This window comes from Ranitomeya variabilis, chromosome 1, assembly GCF_051348905.1.
Source record: "Ranitomeya variabilis isolate aRanVar5 chromosome 1, aRanVar5.hap1, whole genome shotgun sequence".
NCBI classification, from domain to species: Eukaryota; Metazoa; Chordata; class Amphibia; order Anura; family Dendrobatidae; genus Ranitomeya; species Ranitomeya variabilis.
This window is the reverse complement of record NC_135232.1, coordinates 397,278,284-397,305,185: the sequence shown is the minus strand read 5'-3', so window position 1 is coordinate 397,305,185 and position 26,902 is coordinate 397,278,284. Positions and strand designations below refer to the sequence as shown.

At 46.3% G+C, this 26,902-nt stretch overlaps 1 protein-coding gene across 9 annotated transcripts in view; it reads right to left on the bottom strand.

Annotated features, from left to right (window-relative positions):
- The window catches only part of SMARCA2 (SWI/SNF related BAF chromatin remodeling complex subunit ATPase 2), a 403,813-nt gene that overhangs the window by 179,490 nt on the left and 197,421 nt on the right, over positions 1-26,902 (bottom strand). For all 9 annotated transcript variants that reach the window (XM_077249116.1, XM_077249118.1, XM_077249115.1 and 6 more), the window contains exons 11-15: positions 25,035-25,088; positions 22,067-22,197; positions 21,525-21,582; positions 7,867-7,955; positions 6,125-6,272 (exon numbers count right to left, since the gene is read on the bottom strand). In XM_077249116.1, the coding sequence (XP_077105231.1) occupies positions 6,125-6,272; positions 7,867-7,955; positions 21,525-21,582; positions 22,067-22,197; positions 25,035-25,088 (480 nt within the window). The remainder of the gene's footprint in view (positions 1-6,124; positions 6,273-7,866; positions 7,956-21,524; positions 21,583-22,066; positions 22,198-25,034; positions 25,089-26,902) is intronic.

Genomic DNA, 26,902 nt, shown 5'->3' with positions numbered 1-26,902 from the left:
GACAGCTCCCCAGCGACCTAAACAGCGACGCTGCAGCGATCGGCTCGTTGTCTATATCGCTGCAGCGTCGCTGAGTGTGACGGTACCTTTAGAATGTAAATACCCTTCAAACAGAGGTTGGACAGACATCTGTCTGAGATGGTTTAGTGAATCCTGCATTGAGCAGGGGGTTGGACAAGATGACCCTGGCCGTCCCTTCCAACTCAAACATTCTACGAGTCTAAATGGGCAATTTAGCTTATCCCAGATCGGGATTCACAGCCACACAGCTTCGTACTGCTGCCTAATATCCTCCATCTGCTGTCATTTCTGAACTCGTGCTACAGAGGCAAAAACAGGGATTTTTGTGTACTCACCGTAAAATACTTTTCTCCGAGCCACTCACTAGGGGGACACAGGACTATGGGGTGTATGCTGCTGCCAATAGGAGGCTGACACTAAGTGAATATATAAAAAATAGCTCCTCCTACGCAGTATACATCTACCACTGGCTCCAGCCCAAACTTGCTCTGACAAAGCAGCGGGAGATCAAAACCATCAAATACTGGTACAAAATGTCAAACCGAAGAACAAACACAGCCGTCAGGCCAATAGAGTGGGTGCTGTGTTTCCCAATGAGTGGCTCGGAGAAAAGCATTTTTTACAGCGAGTACACAAAAATCCCTGTTTCTCCTTCGCCTCATTGGGTACACAGGACCATGGGATGTCCGAAAGCAGTCTCTGGGTGGGGAATCGACAACAGATCAAACCCCATGTATCAACTGTCTATAGATGCACTACCACCACCTGCAAGATTCACCTGCCCAGGTCCGCATCTGCGGAAGCCTGAATGTGAACTTGTAGTGCTTAGAGAACGTGTGCAAACCAATTGCGCCGACGCCTGGTGCCGAATGGCCCAAGAAGCACCCACCGACTGAGTGGAGTGCGCCTTAATTCCCACTGGGATAGGCCTGCCCCTGAGACGGTAAGACTCTTGAATAGCCGAGCGTATCCACCTGGCTATTGAGGATTTTGAAGCGGTGAGTCCCTTCCCGTGACCCTTAGGAAGAATGAATAAAGTGTCCAACTTATGGAATGACGCTGTCAGTGAGACGTAGCTCCTGAGAGCCCTCACCAATGCAGAGTGTGAGAAGAGCCCTCTCCACCCGGTGTACCGGTGTCTGGCAAAACGAGGGCTGGACAATATCCTCAAAGGTGAAAAGAGGAGACCACCTTGGGTAAAAACAGGGATGGCCTGAAAACTACCTTGTCCTGCTGGAAAATTAGAAAAGGAGCTTGACAGGACAGAGCGGCCAGCTCTGAAACCCACCTGAAAACCACAAATTTGTTTAGAAGTTTTAGGTCCAGGATAAGCCTCACTGTTCCATCCTTCTTCGGGACCACAAATAGGTTCGAGTAGAACCCCTCAAACCTGTCCCTTTTTGGTATTAGAATAATGACCCCGTCTTGACGAAGCGAATCGATGGCCCGGAAAAAAGGACCGTGTCCACGCCTTCGGCTTGGGTGGACGAGAGGGGAAGAACCTTGCTGAAGAGCAGGAAGAAAATTCTATATGTATCCGGAGGACACCAGATCCCTGACCCATTCGACATGAACGACAGAGCCAGGCATGATGAAACCAGAGTAGACGGCTGCCTGCTTTGCTGGTGTCGACCGGATAATGCCACGAGTCATTTAGGCAAGAATCTATGGGACCTGGATCCCTTAGATCTGGACCGCTTAGGTCAGCTCCTCCACGACTGATTGGTCTTATATGAAACCTGAGGACCTCTGTCCCCATGAGGGGAGCACCTGGATCCAGAAGAGTTGGCTGTAGTGGACCAACCGGGATTGCTGTGAAAAGACCAGAAACAATACTGTTGCGGGCGGCGAAAGGGTGGCTAAACCTTCTGCTGGGGAAGGAATTTACTCTTCCCACCTGTGGCATCAGAGATAAGCTTCTCTCCGAACAAACCACCGCTCTAGCAAGTCAGAGAGGTTAGGGACTTATTGGACACAGAGTCCGTTCACCATTCCCTGAGACACAGTGCCCGCCTAATAGAGACGGCATTTGAGGCCGCAAGTGCAGCGCAGTTAGCCGCGTCCAGAGAAGCGTGAGACAGTCTCTGGCCAAAGCGATCTGATTGGCCAGATCCGCTGCCTCCGGGGGAAGATCACTACCCTGTATGGTACTGCTCAGAGTATCTGCCCAGCAGACCATTGCTTTGGCTACCCACATCGCTTGCTGAACCCGAGGCTTCAAAAAACTGAACGGGCAAGGTTCTCCATCCGACAGTCCATGGGACCTTTAATCGAAAGTCCATCTGGTAAGGAAAGAAGGATCTTGGAAGCCAGACGGGATACAGGTGGATCAACTGGATGAGATTCCGCCCACTGCTTACGCAGATCCGGTGAGAAAGGGTCTCTCGCCTCCAGAGGCTTCTGACCTGAGAAGCGTTTGTCCAGCCCCTCTCTATGCCGTCAAACTATGTCCTGAAACTCAGGGTGATTGGCAATCACCCTATGAGGACGTTTGGTCCTCTTGAAGGACACCGTGTGATCAGGGGTGGAGGTAGAGTCCTCGTCAACCTTTGAAGTCTGGTTGACAGAATCTATAAGGCTATCCACCGTCGCCTGATAATCCGGTGAATGGAGGTCAAGGGGCCCGTCAGGCTCATATTCAGTGTCCTGATTGCTGTGAACCTCTGGTGAGGGGGAATGAGAAACGAAGCTCATGGATGCCGAGGCATAAGAGGGCCCGGGAGACGTGCTATGGGGCCGTTTTCCAGATGCCTGTGTATCTTTTGACTGAGAATGGCCCCTGCAGGCCGACGGTTCCCGTGTGGTCGAGGAACCCTCTAAAACAGGCAGATAAATGTCCTGACCCAAGGAGGGGCCTTGGAGGAACTCAATCGCTTTAGTTAGTGAAGCCATGGACTGCGACAGTGACTAAGCCCACTCAGGGGGACTAAGTACACTGGGTTCGGTAGCGGCAGTGAACTCCTGAGCAGATTCAGGATCACAGGCCTGGCAGAGTGGAGTTCCCGTGGCAACGAAGTCTGGCAGGTGGTACATGAGGTAAAAAACACTGTTTTGGTGGCCCTCTTACAGGTCTTGGAGAATGACATGTTGTACCCCAGTCTGTCCTGACTTAATGCCCTAATAGAGAGTTTGGTGGCTATTCACCGATGAAATACTGCAGAAAAAAGGGCCAATGGGGGTCACAGCACAGCTCTTACCCAGGTTCTGTGGCCCTGTGAGATCTTCCCGGTGTTATCGATCCGGCTGGCTATTGCCACTGGGATGTTGATCCTGTGAGGCTGAGATGCGGACGGTAAGCGAAAGATGGCCGCCGGGCGCAGGAAAGGCAGTCTCACTCTGAACGAAAAGCGCCAAGAGGGTGGGCGGAGCCGCCTGAATGATGCAAGTGGCTGGAGCTTCCGGCCTAGCAGACACCGAAATCGGGGGACTAAATTTTTGGTGCCGGCCGGGACGCACCCAGGGAAAACCGCAATCGCTACAGGAATCCTTCCTTGCCGAGCCCGACCCGGGAACTTACCCATCCTGATCTGGAGGCCCTTTGAAGAAGCGCAGAGCTTGACTGCTCTGCCTGCAGGTCAGGTGCAGCAGCGTGGACGGTGCAGGAACCCTCCATCCCTTTGTTAGGGATGTGGAGAGGGACTGTGTCTCCTTCCATCACCGCTGTTGTATCAGTGGTGATGCAGTGGGAGTCGCTCGGACTCCATCAGTGCCTCTGTACATCCTAGGGGTTAACTCCCCCAGGATGAAACAGGGCTATTGGTCCGGGGTAGTAAGCCTGGCTGCAGAGGGGGGTACATGGAGGCGACACTCAATGTTCCCATCTGTTGTTGGTGCGGGGAGATTGGTGCCCTGAAGGGACCCGTCACCCCTAGAATAGAGCTCAGGCATGTGAACGGTGCAGGAGGGGGTACGTATAGGCGACACTCCACGTTCCCGCCTTTTGTTGGTTGGGGAGATCGGAACCCTGAAAGGATCTGTCGCCGATGTAATCCTTTAAAAAGAAAAAAAAAATATTAAAAGGTGAAAAATAGAATGAAAAATAAAATAAAAAATTGGGGTCTGAATAGCAGACCCATGTGCCTCCTACGGGCATTAAGCATGAACTGGGTCGGGCTGGAGCCATTGATAGGTGTATACTGCAGAAAGGAGGAGCTAATTTATATATATTCACTTAATGTCAGACTCCTAGTGGCAGCAGCATACACCCCATGGCCCTGTGTCCCCCGATGAGACGAAGGAGAAAGGGGCAGGAATCCCTGTTACTGTGCAATGTGTATGGGAGTCAAAGCAGTTAATCTCCCATTAAATCATATAACACTAAAAATCAAATAGCATGTTAAAAAAAACAGATAAAAAATGCAGGACAAGTCATAAATATGCCAGAAATGGTGGTATTTCTCATATACAAAGGGCCATAGTTTTTAGCCCCTTAACGACCGCCGATACACATTTTAACGGCGGCAGTTAAGGGCACGTATTCCTCAGCGCCGCTTTTTAACAGCGCTGAGAAATAAATGGATAGTGGACAGACTGCAGTGCGCAGGCGCCAGGAAATTTCAGAGAGGCCCAGCACCTGTACACTCTGCCCTCAACAAGGCAGATAAGTACACTTGCGCAGGAGCGCGATGCCGGGGAGCGATGAAGCAACAGGAGGACAGCATCGCAAGAACATGGGAGGCGCCGGACCCAGACCCGAACCAGGTCTCTTAAAGTACAAAATTGGCTCTGTCACTAAGGCTACTTTCACACTAGTCCGTCGGTACGGGCCGTCGCAAACCATCGGCCGACATACCGACGGACAGTGTGTTAAAGTAGCACAACATGCAGTTTTACAAGGCATCCGCTGCCCATTGTAATGTCTGGGGAGTAGGGGGCGGAGTTTCGGCCGCGCATGCGTGGTCGAAAATGGCGGACTTGACGCACAAAAAAACATTACATGGAACTTTTTTTTGTGCCGACGGTCCGCCAAAACACGACGCATCCGTCGCACGACGGATGCGACGTGTGGCAATCCGTCGCAATGCGTCGCTAATGTAAGTGTATGGAGAAAAAAACGCATCCTGCGGGCAACTTTGCAGGATGCGTTTTTTCTCCAAAACGACGCATTGCGACGTCCGTCACACAACGCAAGTGTGAAAGTAGCCTAAGGGGTAAAGCCTGTGAGGGCAGGGTTCTTTCCCCCTCTGTATCACTTTGTCATGGTTTTTTCTTTTTAGTGCTGCACTTGCATTTTATATGTTTTAAATCCTTTTCGTATGTACAGCACCATGGAATTAATGGTGCTTTAACCCCTTCCCGACCTCCGCCGTACTATTACTGCGGAGGTCGGGTCCCCTGCTTTGATGTGGGCTCCGGCCCTGAGCCCACCTCAAAGCCGGAACATGTCAGCCGTTTTGAACAGCTGACATGTGCCCGCAATAGTGGCAGGTGAAATCGCGATTCACCTGCCGCTATTAACCAGTTAAATGCCACTGTCAAACGCTGACAGCAGCATTTAACCGGCGCTTCCGGCCGCGCGGCCGGAAATGATCGCATCGCCGACCCCCGTCACATGATCGGGGGTCAGCGATGCGTCTCATAGTAACCATAGAGGTCTTTGAGACCTCTATGGTTACTGATGCCGGCCTGCTGTGAGGGCCCCCCTGTGGTCGGCGCTCATAGCAAGCCTGCATTTCAGCTACATAGCAGCGACTTATTTATTTTTTTACCACTTAGATAAAACATAACCTAGACATGTTTGGTGTCTATGAACTCGTAATGACGTGGAGAATCAAAATGGCAGGTCAGTTTTAGCATTTTTAGCAAAAAAGGCAAACAAAAAACAAGTGTGGGATTGCACTTTTTTTTCAATTTCACCGCACTTGGAATTTTTTTCCCGGTTTCAAGTACACGGCATGCTAAAACCAATGATGTCGTTGAAAAGTGCAACTTGTCCCGCAAAAAACAAGCCCTCAAATGGCCACATTGACAGAAAAATAAAAAAAGTTATGGCTCTGGGAATGAGGGGAGTGAAAAACGATAACGCAAAAACAGAAAAGGGCAAGGTCGTGAAGGGGTTAAAATAAGTAATAAAAATACTTTTAAGAGATAGAGTTTACTGTACCTGGTAATGTTTAAGGGAGCCATTGATAAGAAGAGATGATTGCTTCTCCACCTTCTCTATAATTGCATGAGCCACTCCATAATAAGACTGAGACTGCTCGGCATCAGCCTGCAAGCTATATTCATCATCAACATCTTGCTTTGCAGTCCTGAAGTAGAAATGAACAGTCTGTTACATGACTATTTAATCCATGTTTTTTATTTTTGTTTGTTTTTTTTTTTTATTGTCCAAGAAATCTAACAAATTACCGTATTTTCTGGTGTATAAGACGACTGGGCGTATAAGACGACCCCCAACTTTTCCATATAAAATATGGAATTTGGGATATGCCTGCTGTATAAGACGGGGGTCATCTTATACGGCCAGTCATCTTATACGGCGTGTGGTTCCCAGGGTCTGAAGGAGAGGAGACTCTCCTTCAGGCCCTGGGATCCATATTCATGTTAAAAATAAAGAATAAAAATAAAAAATATGTATATACTCACCCCTCCGAGAAGCCTGGCTGTCACCGCTGCAAGCGTCTGCCTCCATTCCTAAGAATTGCAGAGCATGAAGGACCCTCGATGACGTCGCAGTCCTGTGATTGGTCCGTGACCGCTCATGTGACCGGTCACCTGACCGTCACGTCATCGAAGGTCCTTCACGCTCCGCAATTCTTAGGAACGGAGGCAGACGCTTGCAGCGGTGACAGCCAGGCTTCTCGGAGGGGTGAGTATATACATATTTTTTATTTTTATTCTTTATTTTTTACATGAATATGGATCCCAAGGCCTGAAGGAGAGTTTCCTCTCCTTCAGACCCTGGGAACATCCAGGATCACTCCCTGCACATGCCGTACCTGGCGTATAAGACGACCCCCGACTTTTGGGACAATTTTTAGGGGTGAAAAAGTCGTCTTATACGCCGGAAAATACGGTACTTGAACATATAACTGCAACCAGATGAATCAGGAACTATTCTGCTACAAAACATTTTCCAAAAATATATTTTTTTTTTAATTTAACGACAAAAAAGTTACAGAAGATAAACCAAGATTAGAAGCAACCTGGAATTAAAGTTAAACCTATTTAAGACAGTAATTATATGAATTACTAAAACGAGCCAGATGCCATTTATGACCTAACTTGAAGCATCACTCCAGAGGGTTTTCTTTATTCTCTGCCGGAGTGGTACCACTAATGTAAGTTCCCTGCCCCTAGTAATATACTTACCAGCCGTTGTCTTCTGCTGGCAAGTCACAACTGAATGCAAGTCAATGACAGCCAGAACAAGGCAGGCATAGACTACATTGAGAGCTTGTGTCATTAGCTCTCGTGTCCAGTCAGTCAGGCGCAGAGGTCACAAGATAGTGGAATGGGACCGGAACGCTGGCAGGAAGAGCAGAAGATGGCGGCTGATAAGTATTTTACTAGTGGCAGGGAACAGACATTAGCAATACCACTCCGACGGCTAAAACAAATCCGGAGAATAAGAGTGTAACTCTACAGTGATCCAATGATTCTGCCTGTGATTTGCTACCTACAACTGCATGAGAATCCTGGATTTTTTTTTTTTTTTTTTTCATCTTGCATGACTGTTTGTTACAAGAATACTTCTCTGCCAACTATAGGATTAGGGAAGTATTACTTAGGTAATGCCCTAATTTAATCTTTATAGAGGCTCTAAGCTGAAATCAACTATTTAAATATACTATAGTTTATGATGCAATGAAAAAGCAAGAAGAAAAATAAAATAAGGCATACTCAATGATCTGCTTGGCATTGTTCTCTGTATCCAAACCCAAACGCTTCTTTTCATCAGAGTCTAGTCTGCTACATTCATCATCCTCATCCTAAAAAGAAAAACCAAACACATATGATGCGGTATTTTATTGTAGCAGCTACCGGTATTTATTATAAGCAGCTATTCAAATAGCTAAATTACACAACACTTTGAGAACAGTTGTGGCATTTCATATGCAGACTCCTGTATGACCACTCGGCTTCACTGATTGACAAGCAGCAGCTCCCAATCAGGCTCACAGATTCCATGGCCATTCATCTGAATGTGTCACTGTAGGGATGAAGCCATTAAACTACCGCGTAATATTTAAAATCCATGGGGTTTAGGGGGCACACTATCACAAAAAAAACAAGATAGAAAAAAAACCCACCAAAATGGAAATTCATGATTAAATATTAACCCCTTCACCATGGGGTCAATTTCCGGTTTCATTTTTTCCTCGCCCTCTTCTCAGAATTGTTTTTACGGTGCACATTGTGGTAAAAATAACCTAGGAACGCAAATCGAGGTAGAGGGAGGGGTAAGGGTACACGGGGACCTGCTGAGAGACCAGATAACAGTTCAGGCGGGGTTTTTTTGGACCAGGTCTACGGCCTCAGAAACAGACCATTACAAGCAAGGAAACAATAGGTGAGGAGTGCCTTATGGCAGAACTACCCATAGGTCCCTCTGAGCCCTCAATTGAACATAGTATTCAAATCATCAATCTCTCTGTCAGGAGTATTGACACTGATGAAATGACTGTACTGAAAAAGGGTCTCTCTTTCGTTCCTAATACTGACTTTGACCTTTTTAGATCTGTTAAAGATCTTAACCTTTTTTTGCGTAAAATCAGGTGGAAAAAGTTCTTCCACAAACAGGATTCTCGTAAATGTGCTGACCTTGGTATTCCAGTAGATATATTGGCTGATGTTAGGCTACTACATAGTATTGGTGAGGTTGACCCCAACCAACGGGGTATGGGTCCATTCACACAACTGAAGGCTAAGAGCCACAGGATGCCTCCACCTTCCAGTGACCTCTCAGCCATTGACATTTTCTCTAATCTGGTAACGTCCGAGCTCATTGGTCTTTCTAAGTCTCATATACCGTGCAGATTTAATTGCTCTAAGAGAGAGATAGAAGCAATTAATCGCTTGGAATGTGATGACACTATTGTAATTAAGCCCTCTGACAAGGGGGGCAATGTTGTTATTCTCGACACTACACATTATCAGCAGATCTGTGACTCTATTCTTGCTGATAGAGACTCTTATGAGATCCTTACAAGCAATCCAACTAAGGAGTATCATGAAGAGCTACGCCAAATCTTACAGGAAGGTTTGGAGAAAGGTGTTATTGACGAGACAGAATTTGACTTTATCCTCCCTCGCCATCCCGTAACGGCTACATTCTACTGCCTTCCAAAGTTCACAAGGGCCTGAACCCCTTAAAAGGCAGGCCCATTGTGTCAGGGGTAGGCAGTCTATGCCAGAATGCAGGTATCTATCTAGATCGTGTGCTGTCTCCGTTTGTGTCCTCTTTACAATCCTTTGTGAAGGACACTCCTGATTTGCTACGTCGCCTTGAAGGCCTTAATGTTGACCCAAGGGCCTATCTTGCTAGTATTGACGTGGAGGCCCTCTATTCCTCCATTCCCCATGAGAAGGGTTTGGAAGCGGTGGAATTTTTCCTTCAAACAAGGGGACAACATCTTCATGAACATAACCAGTTCATCTTAGCACTCCTCCGGTTTTGTCTAACACACAACTATTTCACGTTCAACTGTCATACCTACCACCAGCTGAGGGGGACGGCCATGGGCAGTCCCTGTGCCCCGGCCTATGCTAACCTCTTCCTCGGCTGGTGGGAGGAGACTACGGTTTGGAATGATGACCTGGAGGAGGGTGATTTCTCTATGTATCGTGTCTCAGAAATATGGACACGTTACATAGATGATATTTTTTTAATTTGGACAGGCTCTATAGAGGACTTTGAGGGTTTTGTGGACAGGCTCAGTCATAACACCATTGGGCTTTTTTTCACTTCTGTGATTGACTTTTCTTCATTACCCTTCTTAGATATCCTCATCACTAAAGGAATAGATGGTGAGTTGGTGACATCTAATTTTAAAAAACCCACAGCTACCAATGCCCTCTTACATTGGAGTAGTAACCATCCGCAGCATCTCAAAAGAGGGATTCCTAAGGGGCAATACCTTAGAATTCGCAGGAATTGTTCAAATGAGGATAACTTTGAGTCCCAAGCTAAGGAACTGAGGAAAAATTTTCAAGATAGAGGCTATCCACCCCACGTTCTCAAAAAAGCTTACCACCATGCCAAAAGTAGGGATAGAACAACTCTATTGAACCCCACTCAGAGGACACAGAATGATGAAGTGGTACGGTTTATCACTACCTTTGATAATGGTGCCACCCATGTAAGAGACATTTTTAAAAAATATTGGTCCAACTTACAAATGGATTCTGATATATCTCGTTATTTGGGGGACTATCCGGCCATTACCTACAGGAAGGCACGCTCGCTAAACGATAGATTGGTCCACAGTCACTTCTCGGGCCCTCGTAATGAGACCTGGCTGAGGAGTAATGTGGTTGGTTGCCATAAATGTGGACATTGCACGGCTTGCCAATACATCAATGTGGGCAATAGCTTTGTGAGCAACGTGACTGGCAGGAAATATGACATTAAGCAGTTTATTAATTGTAGTACCAAAGGGGTTGTATACAGGGCATCCTGCTCATGTGGTATTGAATACATCGGCAAAACCATTCGAGAGTTCAAGAGAAGAGTCGGTGAACATGTGGGCGATGTTGAGCATAGAAGAGATACCCCTATCTCTCGGCACATAAATCAGATGCATGATGGCCTATCTAAACACCTTAAATTTATGGCCATTGAGAAGGTTACTAAACCTATACGTGGGGGCGACTGGGATCAGTTGCTCCTTCAACGAGAGGCCAAATGGATTTTTTATCTTAACACCGTTTCTCCCCATGGCCTTAATGACTAAATTAATTATAGCTGTTTCATCTGAATCTGTCTCTGGTGCCTCGTTCTTTTGGTCATTCTTATTATTACACAGTCAATGGTTACTTTTTATAGGCCTAAGTCCTCTTACTGTCACCCATAACCTTTGGGATTTGCATGTTTACTTTAATTGTTGTATTATTCAAATATGGGGCTCATCTAGTTTGTGGTATTTTATAGCTGTGTCCTGCTATGCAATAACTGACTATTTTTGGTATATTAGTACCTATTGTGTAAGACTATATATGCCAGGTCTTGCATATGTAAATTGGTGTTTATAGGTGTTTACTATAGTACTGACACAGACATAGGTATTCTGCTATGTGGCCTTTCTGACTACCTTCTGTCGGTACTTTTGATGTATTAAACCCCTGTGCACCATGGTGCCGTTATATGTTTGTACTATCACGGCACTTGATATTATTGCATAATTTTACATACGCGCATGTCACATTTCTCAGTATGCCGCTTATAATTCCTTTAGGCACCTTGTCGATATGGTATCTTGACGAGCGGCTGTGTCCCTAGTTACTTAGTAACGACTTCTTACGTACTAGGAGGGACAGCCACGCATTTGTAGTTACCTAGCAGCGACGGCGTCCTTTTGTACTGCGCATGCACTGTGCTATGGTTTGTCAATGAGCGGCTGTGCGTCCTTAGTCACTTAGTAACGGTGCTCTGACCGACAGCCGCGCACCTGTAGTTACCTAGCAGTGGTGGCGTCCTGTATGTACTGCGCATGTCTGCAGGCGCTTTCTTCCGGTTTTGTTGGCGCCTTGTGTACCTCGCGGTTTTGGCGTGTTATATCTTTATTTAAGTGAGTTCACCTGCCGTTAGCTTTTATAGCGCTTATTGTGCTTTCTCTACTAGATATTGGTATTTACCGTGGTAGCTGCGCATCTATCGTCACCTAGCAACGGTGACTTCCGGTATTCACTGCGCATGTCTGCAGGTATTGGCACAGTTCTTCATGCAGGCGTTTGGGGCATCTCGTGCTTTTGGCGTGTGACGTCACCATACAGGTCAGTTCACCCGCCTTTATGTTTTATAGCGCTGACAGCGCTCTTGTATTGGACACTAGGGTTCACAAATGTGGCTAGCTGGGCAAGATCATACATATTTTAGCTCACCAGCCCATCTACAATAGTTGTCATTTGTTACCCATAGCTACCACACAGGTGTTGTGATTGCTCCATTCTAAGTGGTTGAAGGTTTGAACCACTTCCTATTTAAGTTTGCCCCTATAGTTTGGTCACTCTCTGTAAGACAGCACAGGGGGTGGCAGAACTCATTGTCTCCCTTTCTTAGCATGTAGGCACTCATCTCTCTATACAAGCAGGTCCCCTGATGATTGACTTGGAGGAAACGCGTCGGAACTGACCACAGGGAGAGTGCAGGGCATTCTATTACAGGGGTAGATGTGGACTGCCCTTGTAAGGGCAGGAGCTCTGGGGATAGCTTACCGGTAGCCCCATAGGGAATGACAGGGTATTGTCGTCTCTTTTCATCAAGTCCCGGATTATTCCCTGACCAGAGGTTTTCCGGTGCTCCTGCTCACGCATCTTGGAATTGGTGAGATTGTTCCTTTTCCGTTTTCATTTTAACAATTATTTGTAGCACCATCATTGTAGGTGCCATTTTTTCTATACAGCGATAATTGTTTTACGTGCAACCAATTGTATGAGATACGGTTCTGCTATTCATATGTATATGTCTCTGGCAGCTATGGTTTAAACCATACTTTGGTCTGCATATATTCCGCTAGCGCCATTGTAGGCGGAGTAGACGGGGGTCCTCTGTAGGTCTCTTGGTGGGGACTTTGCCCCTTATTTTAATATCACTTTGGGTGACACTGTTTTGACTTTTCTCCAATATTAGTAAAAGTTATGTTTTAAATTCCACTGTTGCTGTATTTCTTATATTATTTAGTGGGTTCATATGTCCAATTTTAAAAAATTAAGTACAGATTGTGCTATCTTTGTAAAAATGACCTTGCAATACGATTCTGCTCATCAGTACGATTATGGCGTTACCCAACATGTTCACTTAATTATTTTAGTAATTAAAAAAAAAAAACATTTTGGGGGTCGTGTTGACATTTTCCGAGACTCGGAATGTTTTCATTTTTCTTTTGATGGAGCTGTGTGATGTTATTTTTTTGCAGGGCTTTTTTTTATCATTTTGGGTAGATGTGACGTTCTGATCGCTTGTCAAAGCATTTTCTGTAGAATTGTAGAGGTAAAAAAACCCAAAAAAACAGCCGCCCTGATTTTGGAGCGTGAATTTTTTTCTCTCTTCATTTACGATGTTTACCGTTCAAGTTAATTATTCTTATATTTTTATAGATTGGACTTTTCTGAACGTAGTAATATCATGTATTTTTTTTTTACTATTTTTACGTTCAATGGGTAAAAGGGGAGCTGATTTGAATTTAAGGTTTTATAAAAATATATATTTTTCCCCCACAATCACTGATCTTAATAGTCCCTTTAGGGGACTTGAAGCTGCAATGTTTTGATTGTTTGTGCTATATACAGCAATGCCACAGCATCGCTGCATATAGGAAAAAATCAACTGTCTACTTTGAAGCCCTGCCACAGGCAAGGTTTCAAAGGAGCTCCATATGGTCAAGGACTGAGGTCTTCAACAGACCCCCCGGCAGTCATAGCTCTTCATCGGCAATCCATGATCACATCACAGGCACGCTGATGGGTGCATGGAATGACACGCACCCATGCTGGCGCGTGTTAAATGCTGCTGTCAGAGATTGACAGCGGCATTTAACGGGTTAAGAATCGGAGGTCTTCAAATACCTCCAATTAGAAATGTTAAGGCAAGGAAAACAATGCAGGCAACCACGTGCACACCCTCTGCTCATGATGTCTTAATGATTCAAAATGGAGAGTGAATGGTGCCTGACCATGGAATGATATGAAACACACCAAAAGCTGAACAGCAAAATTATACTAAAGAACGATGCAGATAAGTCCACTATGTAATAGAAAAAGGAGATTTTTGTGTACTCACCGTAAAATCTCTTTCTCTTAGCCTCTAATTGGGGGACACAGGACCATGGGTGTTATGCTGCTGTCCACTAGGAGGCGACACTATGCATAATCTGAAAAAGAATAACTGTGGCTCCTCCTGTGCAGTATACACTCCTGGACGGCATCAGCCTTCTCCAGTTTTGTGCCAAAGCAGTAGGAGGAACGTAACATGAATAACATAATTATGCCTGTAAGAAGGCAACTATGCACGAGCTCAAGAAACAATATGAGAACTCAACAGTTGCAACAGCCCGGAAAGGGCAACAGGGTGGGAGCTGTGTCCCCCAATTAGAGGCTAAGAGAAAGAAATTTTACAGTGAGTACACAAAAATATCCTTTACTCTGTCGCCTCATTGGGGGACACAGGACCATGGGACGTTCTAAAGCAGTCCCTGGGTGGGAAGCAATGGACGAATATTGTGCAGACAGGCCCCTATACTTAGGGCACCGAAGCCTGCAGGACACATCTACCCAGGCTCGCTGAGGACTGGGTATGAACCCTGTAGTGTTTAGTAAATGTGTGTAAGCTAGTCCAAGTGGCCGCCTTACACACTTGTTGTGCCGAAGCCTGGTGCCGAATGGCCCAGGAGGCCTCTACCGCCCGTGTAGAGTGTGCCGTAATACCGGCTGGAAGAGGAGGATTCTTAAGGCGGTACGCCTCTTGTATGGTGGATTTGATCCACCTGGCAAGAGTAGCTTTTGGAAGCTGGCCTACCCTTGTGGCCGCCTTCCGGAAGGAGGAAAGGAGAATCAGACCTCCGGAAGGACGCAGTCCTAGACACGTATATACGCAAAGGCCTGACAAGGTCAAGCGTATGCGGAGCCTTCTCCACTCTATGAACCGGAACCGGACAAAGGTATGGTAGTGAAATTTCCTCATGGAGGTGGAAGTCTGACACAACCTTCGGAAGGAAGGATGGGACCGTACGAAGAACTACCTTGGCCTGGTGACAAGCCAGGAAAGGCCGTCTGCATGAGAGTGCTGTCGGTTCAGACACCTTGCGTAGCGAGGTGAGTGCCACCAGGAAAAAAAACACCTTCTGGGAGAGAAGGCGGAGCGGGACCTCCTTAAGGGGTTCGAAGGGTGGTTCCTACAATGCTGTCAGGACCAGGATGAGGTCCCACGTTTCTAGTGGTCGTCTGTAGGGGGTAACCAATCGGGGAACCCCCTGAAGGAAAAGGCCTTACTTGCGGCTTGGTAGCAATGCGCTTTTGGAAAAAGCACTGAGAGGGCTGACACCTGGCTTTAGGCGAGCCCAAAGACAGACTGGCCTCCAGACCCGCTTGGAGAAAACCAAGAACTTTGGGTAGGGAATAAGCCCAATGACAGACTGGCCTCCAGACCCGCTTGGAGAAAACCAAGAACTTTGGGTAGGGAATAAGGGAGTGGAACTTGGCCACGAGATTCGCACCAGGTAAAGAAAACTTTCCAGGTACGGTAATACATCTTGGCAGAGGCTGATTTCCGTGCTCTGATCATGGTTGCAATGACCTCTGTCGAGAACCCTGCCTGGGTTAGAACCCAGGTCTCAAGGGCCACGCCATCAAGTTGAGAGCCCTTGAGTTCTGGTGGTAGAACGGCCCTTGTGATAGAAGATCGTGGCGGTCGGGGAGATGCCAGGGGGCGTCTGCTGTGAGTTGTACGATGTCAGCGTACCATGTGCGTCTGGCCAGTCCGGTGCAATGAGGATAGTTGAAACTCCCTCTTGTTTGATCTTCCTCACCCTCTGGATATCAGGGGGAGAGGTGGAAAAAATATACAGAAGCTGGAACTGAGTCCAGTCCTGAACCAGAGCGTCTGCTCCGAGCGACCGCGGATCGTGAGTTCAGGCAATGAAGTTGGAGACCTTGGCATTGAAATGGGATGCCATTAGGTCCACATCCGGGGTCCCCCAGCGGAGACAGATCTGTAGAAAAATTTCGGGATGGAGAAACCACTCTCCCGAGTCTATTCCTTGTCGGCTGAGGAAGTCTGCTTCCCAGTTGTCCACACCCGAACGTGGACCGCCGAAGGACCGACCCTGTGTCCTCCGCCCAGCGGAGGACATATGACACTTCCCGCGTCGCTTGAGTACTGCGGGTCCCCCCTTGATGAGTCACATATGCCACAGTCGTGGTATTGTCCGACTGTATCCTGATGTAAGAGGCTGCCAGTAAGTGATGGAAAGCCCTCAATGCCAGAAGGATGGCACGAATTTTCAGGATTTTGATGGGCATGGACGCTTCCGCTGAGGACCACTTGCCCAACAGGAGCCCACAGCTGAGCCGGGGTCCCTGGATGCAGGCGCAGTGTGCTGGCCCATTGCTTGGAGGTGTAGGATGCTGCCTGTACAGGCCCTACCTGAGGTGTCTCAACCTATACCCCCAGAGAGGGATAGGGAAGGTGCTATTGTCACCTTCAGGGGCCTTTATCCTCGCCTCGACCTCAACCCAGAAACCAAAAGGAATTGGGGAAGGGAGTCTCGACTTCGAACCAGCACCCGAGGGACTGGGGAAGGAGCAGCATGGGGAATAGCCATCTCAACTTCAACTGGGCACCCCATAATAGGGGGCCGAGGAAGGAGCCATGCCGGGAGTCTCACAAGAGACCCTCTTTTCTTCATCTGCTAGTCGGAGGGCCAGTGCCTTGTCCTTGGGAAGGAGCACTAGACCCCTGGAAGTGTTGAATAACATTCCCAGGAAGGTCAGGGACTGACTCGGAGTTGGTGATGACTTTGTAGGTTGATTAACCAGCCCATACGACTGAGAGTATCGGTTGTGATTGAGACGCTGAGCTCGCAAACCTTGAAGGTGGGAGCCTTGATGAGTAGATCGTCCAGGTATGGAACGACTACTATGCCTCTGGAATGCAGGACGTCCATGGTTGCTGCCATGACCTTGGTGACACTCTGGGAGCCGTGGCGAGTCCAAAGGGGAGAGCCACGAATTGGTAGTGGTCCTGGCCTATTGCGAACCTGAGAAAAAAACCTCTGATGGGCAGGTGCAATAGGTATATGCAGGTGTGCGTCTTGTATGTCTATGGAGGCGAGATATTCTCCCTTCTCCATGGACGCAGTGATGGACCGAAGGGACTCCATGCGGAAGTGACGGACCCGTACATATTTGTTGTAGCTGTTTTAGGTCTAGTATGGGCCGTCCGCTGCCTCCTTTCTTGGGAACTACGAACAGATTGGAGTAGAACCCTCGGAAGCGGTCGGTCGTGGGTACCGGTACTATGACTCCTGATTGACAAAGCGAGGAGACCGCTTGGTGGTAGGCTCGAGCCTTGGCTGGCGGTTTTGCAAAAGTCGGCCGCCTACTGGTATGGTGTTTTCCGCAGTCCGTGCGTCATGAGGAGGAGTAAGTCTGGGATTTTCCTCCTCTGGGCTTAGACTGGCCTGCTTTTGACTGCCAGTCTTGTCCGACCTTTGCGTCGATCATGAGTTGTCCCTGCGTGGAACACACGATTTTGTACTGGACGTGAGACGGACCAGCCGGAGGAATTCCGAAAGGATCGGAATCGAGGTTGGTTACTCTTCTTGTAAGTGCGTTTAGGTTTCAGTTGGGGAAGAGAAGTACTCTTACCCCCTGTGACGTTGGATATCATAGTGTCCAACTGTTCACCGAAAAATCTCCCACTGAGGTGGGGGGGGGGGTGCGTGAGGGACTCCTTTGAGGCTGCGACCGTTTTCCATTCCCGCAGCCAGAGGATACGCCGAATCGTGATGGCGTTTGATGCTATCCCCGCGACTCCCCTTGCTGAAACCAGAGCTGCATGGAGCATGTAATCTGCTACAACTGCAATTTGAACCGCTTGGTCCGACAGTTGAGGAGCGGATGCTTGAAAGGCTTGTAAATTCTTTGCCCAGGCCAGGATGGCCTTGGCAGCCCAAGCTGAGGCGAACGCAGGAGCCATGGATGCCCTTGCTGCCTTGAAAATTGAACGAGCCATGCGTTCTACCTGCCAGTCTGCTGCGTCCCTGAGGGTTGAGCTATCTGGCAGTGTAAGGAGGGTCTGTGCTGCCAGCCTAGAGACTGGGGGATCCACTTCAGGTGGATCTGTCCATTCCTTGGTGTCCTTCTGTGGGAAGCGGCACCTCGACTCCAGATATTTGCGATTAGCGAATTTTTTCTCAGGCTGTGAGAGCTGTTTTTTAAGGATCGCCTTAAACTCTGGGTGGTTAGAGAAAACCTTAGGCGGCTTCAGAGGTCCTTCAAAGGAAATCTGATGTTCCGGGGCCTCTGGTGGCGGATCAGAAATGTCCAGCACCCGATGGATGGACGATATTATGTCCTCAACTAGCGCTGTATTGCTAGGAGGAATTGGGATCAGGGACCCCTCCGTTTCTCTGTCCGAGTCAGAGTCGCAGATGCCTTCCGAATCCTGTGTATCACTGAGGCGTCCCCTGCTGGGTGAGCTGGGGAGGAGGCGTTCTCTGGTTGGGGATTGCGGAGATCTGCATTGCCTGTCCCTGGGATGGGACGGTCTAGATGACCTGGAGCTACGGTGTCTCTCCCTAGAGGGGGATGACCGTGTGCTATGGGATGACGCAGATGGACTTGATCTATGGATCCGTTTGCGTCCTGACCTAGACGTGGATGTGCCAGGGTCATCTTGTTCCTGAGTCAAGCTCTCCCTTTGCTGGGTAACGGTCATAGCCGGGGCATGACCCTGCAGAGCCTGCAGCAATGTGGAAGTTAGGTTATCTATAGACTGCGTCATAGATTGCGATATCTGAGTAGCCCATTCCGGCATGGCATTAGGCACCGAGGCATTGGCAGGGGCTTCTTGAGGCTGTGACACATTAGTTTGTATACAGTTCTGACAATGCGGGTACGTGCTACTACTGGAGAGAGCGGTCCCGCAGGCTGTGCAGAATGCATAATAGCAGTTCTGCCTGGTTCTCTTGGACCTGGAGCCCGGCATAGTGCACAGAGTGCAGAAGTGCTGTCAGCAGATGGACCTTACAGGAGTAGAGAACCTACAGGGGAGCCTTATAGGTAATATGGATTCACAGCTGAGTAAAAAGAACCCAGCTGTGATCTTACCCCACCAGTGTGCCCTTAGGTCCAGCGCCGAAGATCCACAGTCCTGTGCCCCCCGGAGACTGGTTGCCTGGTCCTGGTCCTGCAGACCGGGAGATGCAGGGTTAATCTGCAGCCGAAAATGGCTGCAAAGACAGAAGAGAGGAGAAGGGGGCGGAGAGCTGGAAAAAAGGCGGCAAGGCTGTGTAAAAACGCGCCCTTTCTGTCTCGATCCACCCCCTTTATGACACTGCAGAGTGTCATATTTGTCATCCGGGGGGCGGGCCGGGGGGCGGAGAGGAGGCAGCAGCTTCAGCTAGGCCGAAGCCGGGGCCTAAATTAGATGCCTGAGGCCCAGAAGGGCTCCAGGCCGGCACGAAAGTCCGGGAGGGGGTCGGATCTGAACCAGACCCCTCCGGATTTAAAGGCAGGATGGCGGTGGGGCTATAAGCGGAAGCCCGGTAGGGGTCTCCCAGAGGCAGTATAGATCTGGTGCTGCCGCAGAGACAGGGGCGCAGGGAGCCCTGTGTCTGTATGTGCCATGCCTGCCTGCACTCCCCCCGGCCCCAACAGGAGCCCGCAGCTGGGCTGGCGTCCCTGGATGCAGGCGCAGTGTGCTGGCCCATTGCTGGGAGCTGTAGGATGCTGCCTGTACAGGCCCTACCTGAGGTGTCGCAACCTAATACCCCCAGAGGGGGATAGGGAGGGTGCTTTGTCACCTTCAGGGGCCTTTATCCTCGCCTCGACCTCAACCCAGAAACCAAAAGGAATTGGGGAAGGAGGGGGGTCTCGACTTCGAACCAGCACCCGAGGGGCTGGGGAAGGAGCAGCATGGGGAATAGCCATCTCAACTTCAACTGGGCACCCCGTAATAGGGGGCCGAGGAAGGAGCCATGCCGGGAGTCTCACAGGAGACCCTCTTTTCTTCATCTGTAATCCCGTCGGGAAAACGAAGTAAAAATCTTTAGGTGTGCCTCCTTTGCGACACTAAGCAAAAACTGGAGAAGGCTGATGCCGTCCAGGGGTGTATACTGCACAGGAGGAGCCACGGTTAATCTTTTTCAGATTATGCATAGTGTCGCCTCCTAGTGGACAGCAGCATAACACCCATGGTCCTGTGTCCCCCAATGAGGCGACAAGAGTAAAAATCTTTATTAAATATAACATTAATAACACTACAAGGAATATAAAAGTGGCGGTGGTTTAAAAGGCCACAAACACAGTGTATGTGAACATGGAGACAGGCAATGCACCCCACAGTAACAAGCTGAGGAAGGACATCTCCGAAACTCGCGTCGGGGTTTCTTTGGAGCAGACGCGCTCCCTGCATCATCTTGCTGGTATGGTATGCTCTTTTGGTATTATGCACTGGTCCTAGTATTACTTACCATCTTGTTACTATTATTTGTGGGACTTTGCTTCTATTATAATTTATGGTTACCATCATGTAGCCTAAACAATTCTTTTTGTGCCCTTTATTTCCAGGACACTATGCCTAGCTTGTTGCTGTGGGGTGCATTGCCTGTCTCCATGTTCACATACACTGTGTTTGTGGCCTTTTAAACCACCGCCACTTTTATATTCCTTGTAGTGTTATTAATGTTATATTTAATAAAGATTTTTTTCTATTACATAGTGGACTTATCTGCATCGTTCTTTAGTATAATTTTGCTGTTCAATTAGAAATGTTGTATAGTTCTTATATAATTTGTTATGTGGCTTACCTCATGTACAGGGCATTGGTTATGACCACGCATATGGTGACAGTTAGCTAGTTGCTAGTGGTCATAACCATGGATACCCAAACTTCAGCAATGCTCTGTAAAAGGGGTAAGAGACATAGCGAATCAGAAGAACTATACTATATTTCTAATAGGAGGTACTTACTAATATTATTACACCTACTACATACTGGGATAGGATTATGGAGTGCTAAGGGCACAGTGTTCGGTGAGAGGACGCGCCACTGATGTATCTCTTCGGATGCCAACCACCACGATTAGGTAGGGAAAGATTTTTGACGGTGACTGTAGGTAGGTCCCTTCCCATACATAGAATTCTGTATTCTACTAATTGAAGATAGTCTCTAATCAGTGTTTTGAGCTATTAAAGAATGCTGGCCCTTGTTGCATGATTGTTGTGGATAATCTTCATTTTAATAGTTAATATTTAATGAATAATTGGAATTTTAAATGCTTTTTTTCTATATTGTGATCACCATAGGGATGATAAACAGTGAACCACATTATCCGGATCTATGATGAAAAACGACTAAGTGCTCATACTCCATTTAGCATCTCATTGTAAAAAGTCTTAAAGTTTAGAAGGTGTATACCACACGATCTTCGTAGATATTTTTCTCTAGTGCTGGAACACTACACATTCTATCTGTGGAGATTATTGCACCAATAACGGTCAGGACTTATCTTTCTGTGCACCTGACAAACTAGCAATTTTGTGAAGCAACTACAGGACAAATCGGTTTCATGGGCAGATAAAACATCTTTCTCTCTTTTATCGATACAACACACACATACCTCTTCTTCATACTCTGAGCTACTCCCCTCACTGTCAGATCTTGGAGCTACTTCATATCTGAGGAGATAAAACAAAGATCAGAGTGGCCTTATAAAACAGTAATGTATTACAAATGATTTGCAGTGGCAGAACAAAACGAGGAGAAAAGACAATCAACAATAAAAACATTTTAGTCTAAATGTTTTGCCCATTACTTCATATCAGTTGCTCAGTGAGCCCAGGATGTCGGGGAAGTAAAATCCCAGTCACAAACTAAACCCCAGTTCTGTTGCTCTGTACTACTTACTACAGAACAGCGGCACCAATCTCATGTGTAGTTTTTTTCCCCTCAATGCTGGGTCAAATAGGCAACTGTTCTAAAGGAATGGATAAACCCTTTAGTTGTTTTTGTCAACTTAAATTAGTGTTGATCCATCAGTTGGGGTTCAAAGTCCAGACCACTACTTAATAATGGGGCTTTTATGGGGTGGTAACATTAAACAAGAAAAAAGTTTTTAAAGAAGTTTACTGAAACTTAAAACAAATGGACAAAGTTACTTACCCCGGGTTCATCTCCAGCCAAGTCTCCAGTTGACTGGCCTTGGGTGCTTCTGGAGCAAGGAGAACTTTCCCTGTCTCAGTATGAATAACCTTCACAGGTAGGTCGCTCATCTGGCTACTTTCATCTATTAGCTGAATGATGGAAAGAGAAGAAATACATTGCATTAACACGAAAGCTGATGTTAACGGAAAAGCTGTGAAGGAAGCTTCAAGCTAGGTGAGGGACAGTCAAGCCCTGCTACAAAGGTGACACTGTGGAAGACAGTTTCATGGTACAAGTCATGCAACATGGAAAGACCAAGCACAGCAACAAGACACAAGGTAGTTACACTGCATCAGCAAGGTCTCTCATAGGCAAACATTTCAAAGCCAACTGGCGTTTCAAGATGTGCTGCTGTATTTTGTAGATACACTAAGAAATGGGCAACATTGAAAACAATAGACACAATGGTAGGGCAAGGAAAAAGTGCAGCAGATTAAAGACACATCATGCTTACGTTCCTTTGAAAATAAGAAGATGTGCAGCAGGGTCATCAGCTCAAAACCCGAAGCAGCCAATGGGACCCAGCTACACAAATCTACTGTTTGGAGAAGTCTGACCAGGCTACGCAAGAAAATATTGGAACTTGGGTGCACAAAGATGGCAGCAGGTGCTCTGGACTGAGAAATCAAAATTTAAATCATTTGGCTGTAACAGAAAGCAGTTTGTTTGCCGAAGAACTGGAAAGCGGCACAATACCATTTATACTCAAGTATAAGTCGACCCGACTATAAGCCAAGGCACCTAATTTTGCCACGAAAAACTGTGAAAACGTATTAACTCGAGTATAAGCCGGGTATGCATTGTCTCCTCATCCCTATCTCCTGGCATGCATGGCTCCCCATCCCCATCAATGTATGCATGACTCCCCATCCCCTTCATTGTATGCATGTCTCCCCATCCCCTTCATTGTATGCATGGCTCCCCTTCCCCGTCATTGTATGCATGGCTCCCCCATCCCCTTCATTGTATGCATGGCTCCCCGTCCCAGTCCTTGTATGCATGGCTCCTTATCCCAGTCATTGTATGCATGGTTCCTATTAAAAAAAAAAAAAAAGAACACACACACACACACACACATCCTACTTACCTTCCCTGCGCGCCCTTGCTACATCTCGTTACGGCGCCAGCAACTCTTCCGGTCGAGCGATCATGTATCCCTGCTCATTAAAGTAATGAATATTCACTCCATGCCTATGGGAGTGGAGAGGGGTGAATATTCAATACATGAATGAGCGAGGGACACGTGATCGCTCGGCCGAAAGACTGGCACCAGAAGGAGATGCAGCGCGGGAGTGCAAGGAAGGTAAGTAGGATGTGTGCCAGAAGCCGGTGGCTGTACCTGTGTGCACTATAAGGGAAATGAATATTCACTGCCAGTGCAGTGAATATTCACTTCTCTTTAGCAGTGGGCACAGTTACAGCCGCCGACTCCTTTCTCTGTGACATGCAGCTCCCCCTCCCCCGCCGTATTTCTGGGACAATGACTCGTGTATAAGCCGAGGGGGCATTTTCAGCACAAAAAAAATGTGCTGAAAAACTCAGCTTATATACGAGTATATACGGTAATTAAAGTTTCCAGGCAACAGTGAAGCATGGTGGACATGCTTGGGGAGGGAGAGGAAGAGGTTCCTCTTTAATACATCAAGGGCTCTGCAAATACAATACGGTGACAGGAAAACATTCCAGCCAATGTTGTGCTCCACATGGCGCTCCTTCCCTTCCAAGCCACAACGTGTGCAGAAAGAGTAGTATACAACATAAAGGTTATTGCTGCACTTGGGCAAAAAAAAAAGGGCATAAAAATTAGTGGTTTGTTTTTTCTTTTATTACTAGGTCAGAAAATAAATTTTTCATCTACTCCATCTACTCATCCACTTTGTGTTAGATCATGTGCCGCATCTGAAGACTTAAACTTACTAAGAACACAGGAGATCATGCAAATCAATTTGCAGGACGCAGGCCTGCAGCCAGAGCAATATTTTATGGCAGATTTCAGAACCTGCCATTTATCTTGCAGCATCACTGGATCTTACTGCATTAGCAGGCCTAGGACAACATTATTATTTTGACGTGACGCACGTGACATGTTGCACCAGACAGCCTAATCAAAGGAATACTTGAAAATGCTGGCAGTTAAGAGGCAGTTTATCAGGGTTCCCTTCGGACGGCCACTAATTAATAACGTAGCTTTTGGACCAGCTCCTCTGAATGAATGGATTCATACAACATGCTGCAGAGGCTAAGCTACTTTTGTTTGCAGCATTGAAAATTACACAGAAATGCAATCATGCAGGACCGCACCAGCTCCCTACAAGCCAAAGCTTGGAGGCTGGAGAGCAGTGTGGTTTTGCAAGCTAACATAAGACAACCTCTTTAAGGGTTTACACACAAAAATAACTAAGAGGCAAGCAATCATATAACATTTGGACACTTTACATTTGGATACATTGAAATAATTTTAATGTTTTTCTTCACATCTTCCCTAAGAAAAAAAAAAAAAAAACGCCTTGTTTTACTATAACCACAGAATGAATGAGATTCTAAAGATATGACTCCGACACAGTGCATTTTTTCCTTGCTATTTTGACCTGTGGTGTGCGTTTTAAAATCTGCAACACATCAATTATTTCAGTGTTTTAACTGCCGTTTTTCTTTATTGAATCAAAATGGCTAGTCATAGAAAAAAAGAAAAAAAACACATGAAAAGTCCCACCAAAACTTAATAAAAATTATAAATTGCAGCAAAATATGTTGGCGCAGTAGAAATACAAATTATTTATAATAAAAAATGCATGTACCTTAAGTTACATTGCAGTTTCCTGGCCATAGCCTGTATTTTTCAAGCACAGACATAAAAACCGCTATATGTGAAGATACCCTTAGCACCCTATAGGTTATAATACACAATGTCAATTTTTCACAATACCTCTCCATCAGGACCAAGTCCAGATCCAATTCCTTCTGCATTTTCTTCCGCCTTCTATAAAACAAAATTGAGATGGCTATTAGATCCTTTTCATACACCCATACGAAAATATAAAGAAAACCTTGCAATGCTGTATATAAGCCATGACAGACTCTAAAATGGACATATTGTAGACTGCAATTCTTTTGCAACCTTGATGGAAAGGCATATCTTAAAGTGGCAGGAAAGGAAGTGAACCATAGCCAGGCATCAGGTAAAAAATGTACAACCAGACATGTGCATTTTCAGAACGTTATCTGTAAGACTGATTAAACAAAAGTACAGTAATTTGGAAAATATAGTTCTATAGAGAACTCCGTTTAATATTTGGCACCAATTTACACATGTAGCGAGGTGAATCACTAGAGTCAGGAACCACACTGATTGGGTACACCTTATGGACTAGGTTTTTTTTTTTTTCCGCAAAAAACATGTAAAGTATCCCAAGTCTTTTACATGTCACCAGATTTCACAAAGCTACATGAACTATTGAATATATCTTACATTTTAAAGTAATTATGGTACATCAGCCTCAGTTTTATGTTAGAACACCTGTATATTAAAGTTAATATCCCCTTAAAGAACCAGGATTTTTTTCTTTTTTGCACTTTTGTTTTTTCCTCCCCTTGAACCAGGAGCCATCATTTTTTATTTCACCATCAACATGGCCATATGAGAGATATTATTCTTAGTGATGAAGAAATTTTTTGCGCCATGAGGAACCTTTTTTTTAATAAATGCTATTAACACAAAATGGAATAACAGGAATGAAGAACTATGAGCAACCATGCTCGATATCATGAGCATGCTCAGGTGTTTTCTGAGTATCTTGGGTGTACTGGGATAATACGTATGTTCGAGTCCCTGAGGCTGCATGTCTCTTAGGCTATCGAACAGCCACAAAACATGCAACAGCAGGGACTCAAACATATTATTCGAGCACGCCGAAGACACTCAGAAAACACCCGAGTGCGATAGGATAACACAATATCAGAGCACACTTGTTCATGACTAGTAACAATTTTTTCAATCCTGTTATTCCACTTTATACCTAAAAAGAAACTGTAGGGTTAAAAAAAAACAACAACAAAAAAAACTACCTGACAGCAGTTTTGAATATGTTGAGGGGTGCAGTTTTTAACTCCTTAATGACCGAAGCTTTTTTCGGTTTTGCGTTTTTCGCTCCCCCACTTCCCAGAGCCATAACACTTGTATTTTTCAGTCAATATGGCCATGTGAGGGCTTATTTTTTATGGGACGAGTTGTACTTTTGAACGACATCATTGGTTTTACCATGTCTTGCACTAGAAAATGGGAAACAAATTCCAAGTGCAGTGAAGTTGCAAAAAAAATGCAATCCCACTCTTGTTCTTTGTTTGGCTTTTTTGCTAGGTTCAAAAAATGCTAAAACTCACCTGCCATTATGATTCTTCAGGTTCTTTTTTATCGGAGTGGTGAAAAAAAACTCCAAACTTTGCTTTAAAAAATTGCGCAATTTTCCGTTACACTTAGACTCTCCATTTTTCGTGATCTGGGGTTGGGTGAGGGCTAATTTTTTGCATGCCGAGCTGACCTTTTTAATGATACCATTTTGGTGCAGATGCAATCTTTTGATCGCCCGTTGTTGCATTTTAATTCAATGTCGCAGCAACCAAAAATACGTAATTCTGGCATTTTGACTTTTTTCTCGCTACGTTTAGCGATCAGGTTAATCCTTTTATTTTATTGACAGATCAGGTAATTCTGAAAGCGGCGATACCAAATATGTGTTTTATTTTGAATGGGGTGAAAGGGGGGGGTGATTTAAATTTTCATTTTTTTTTTCATAT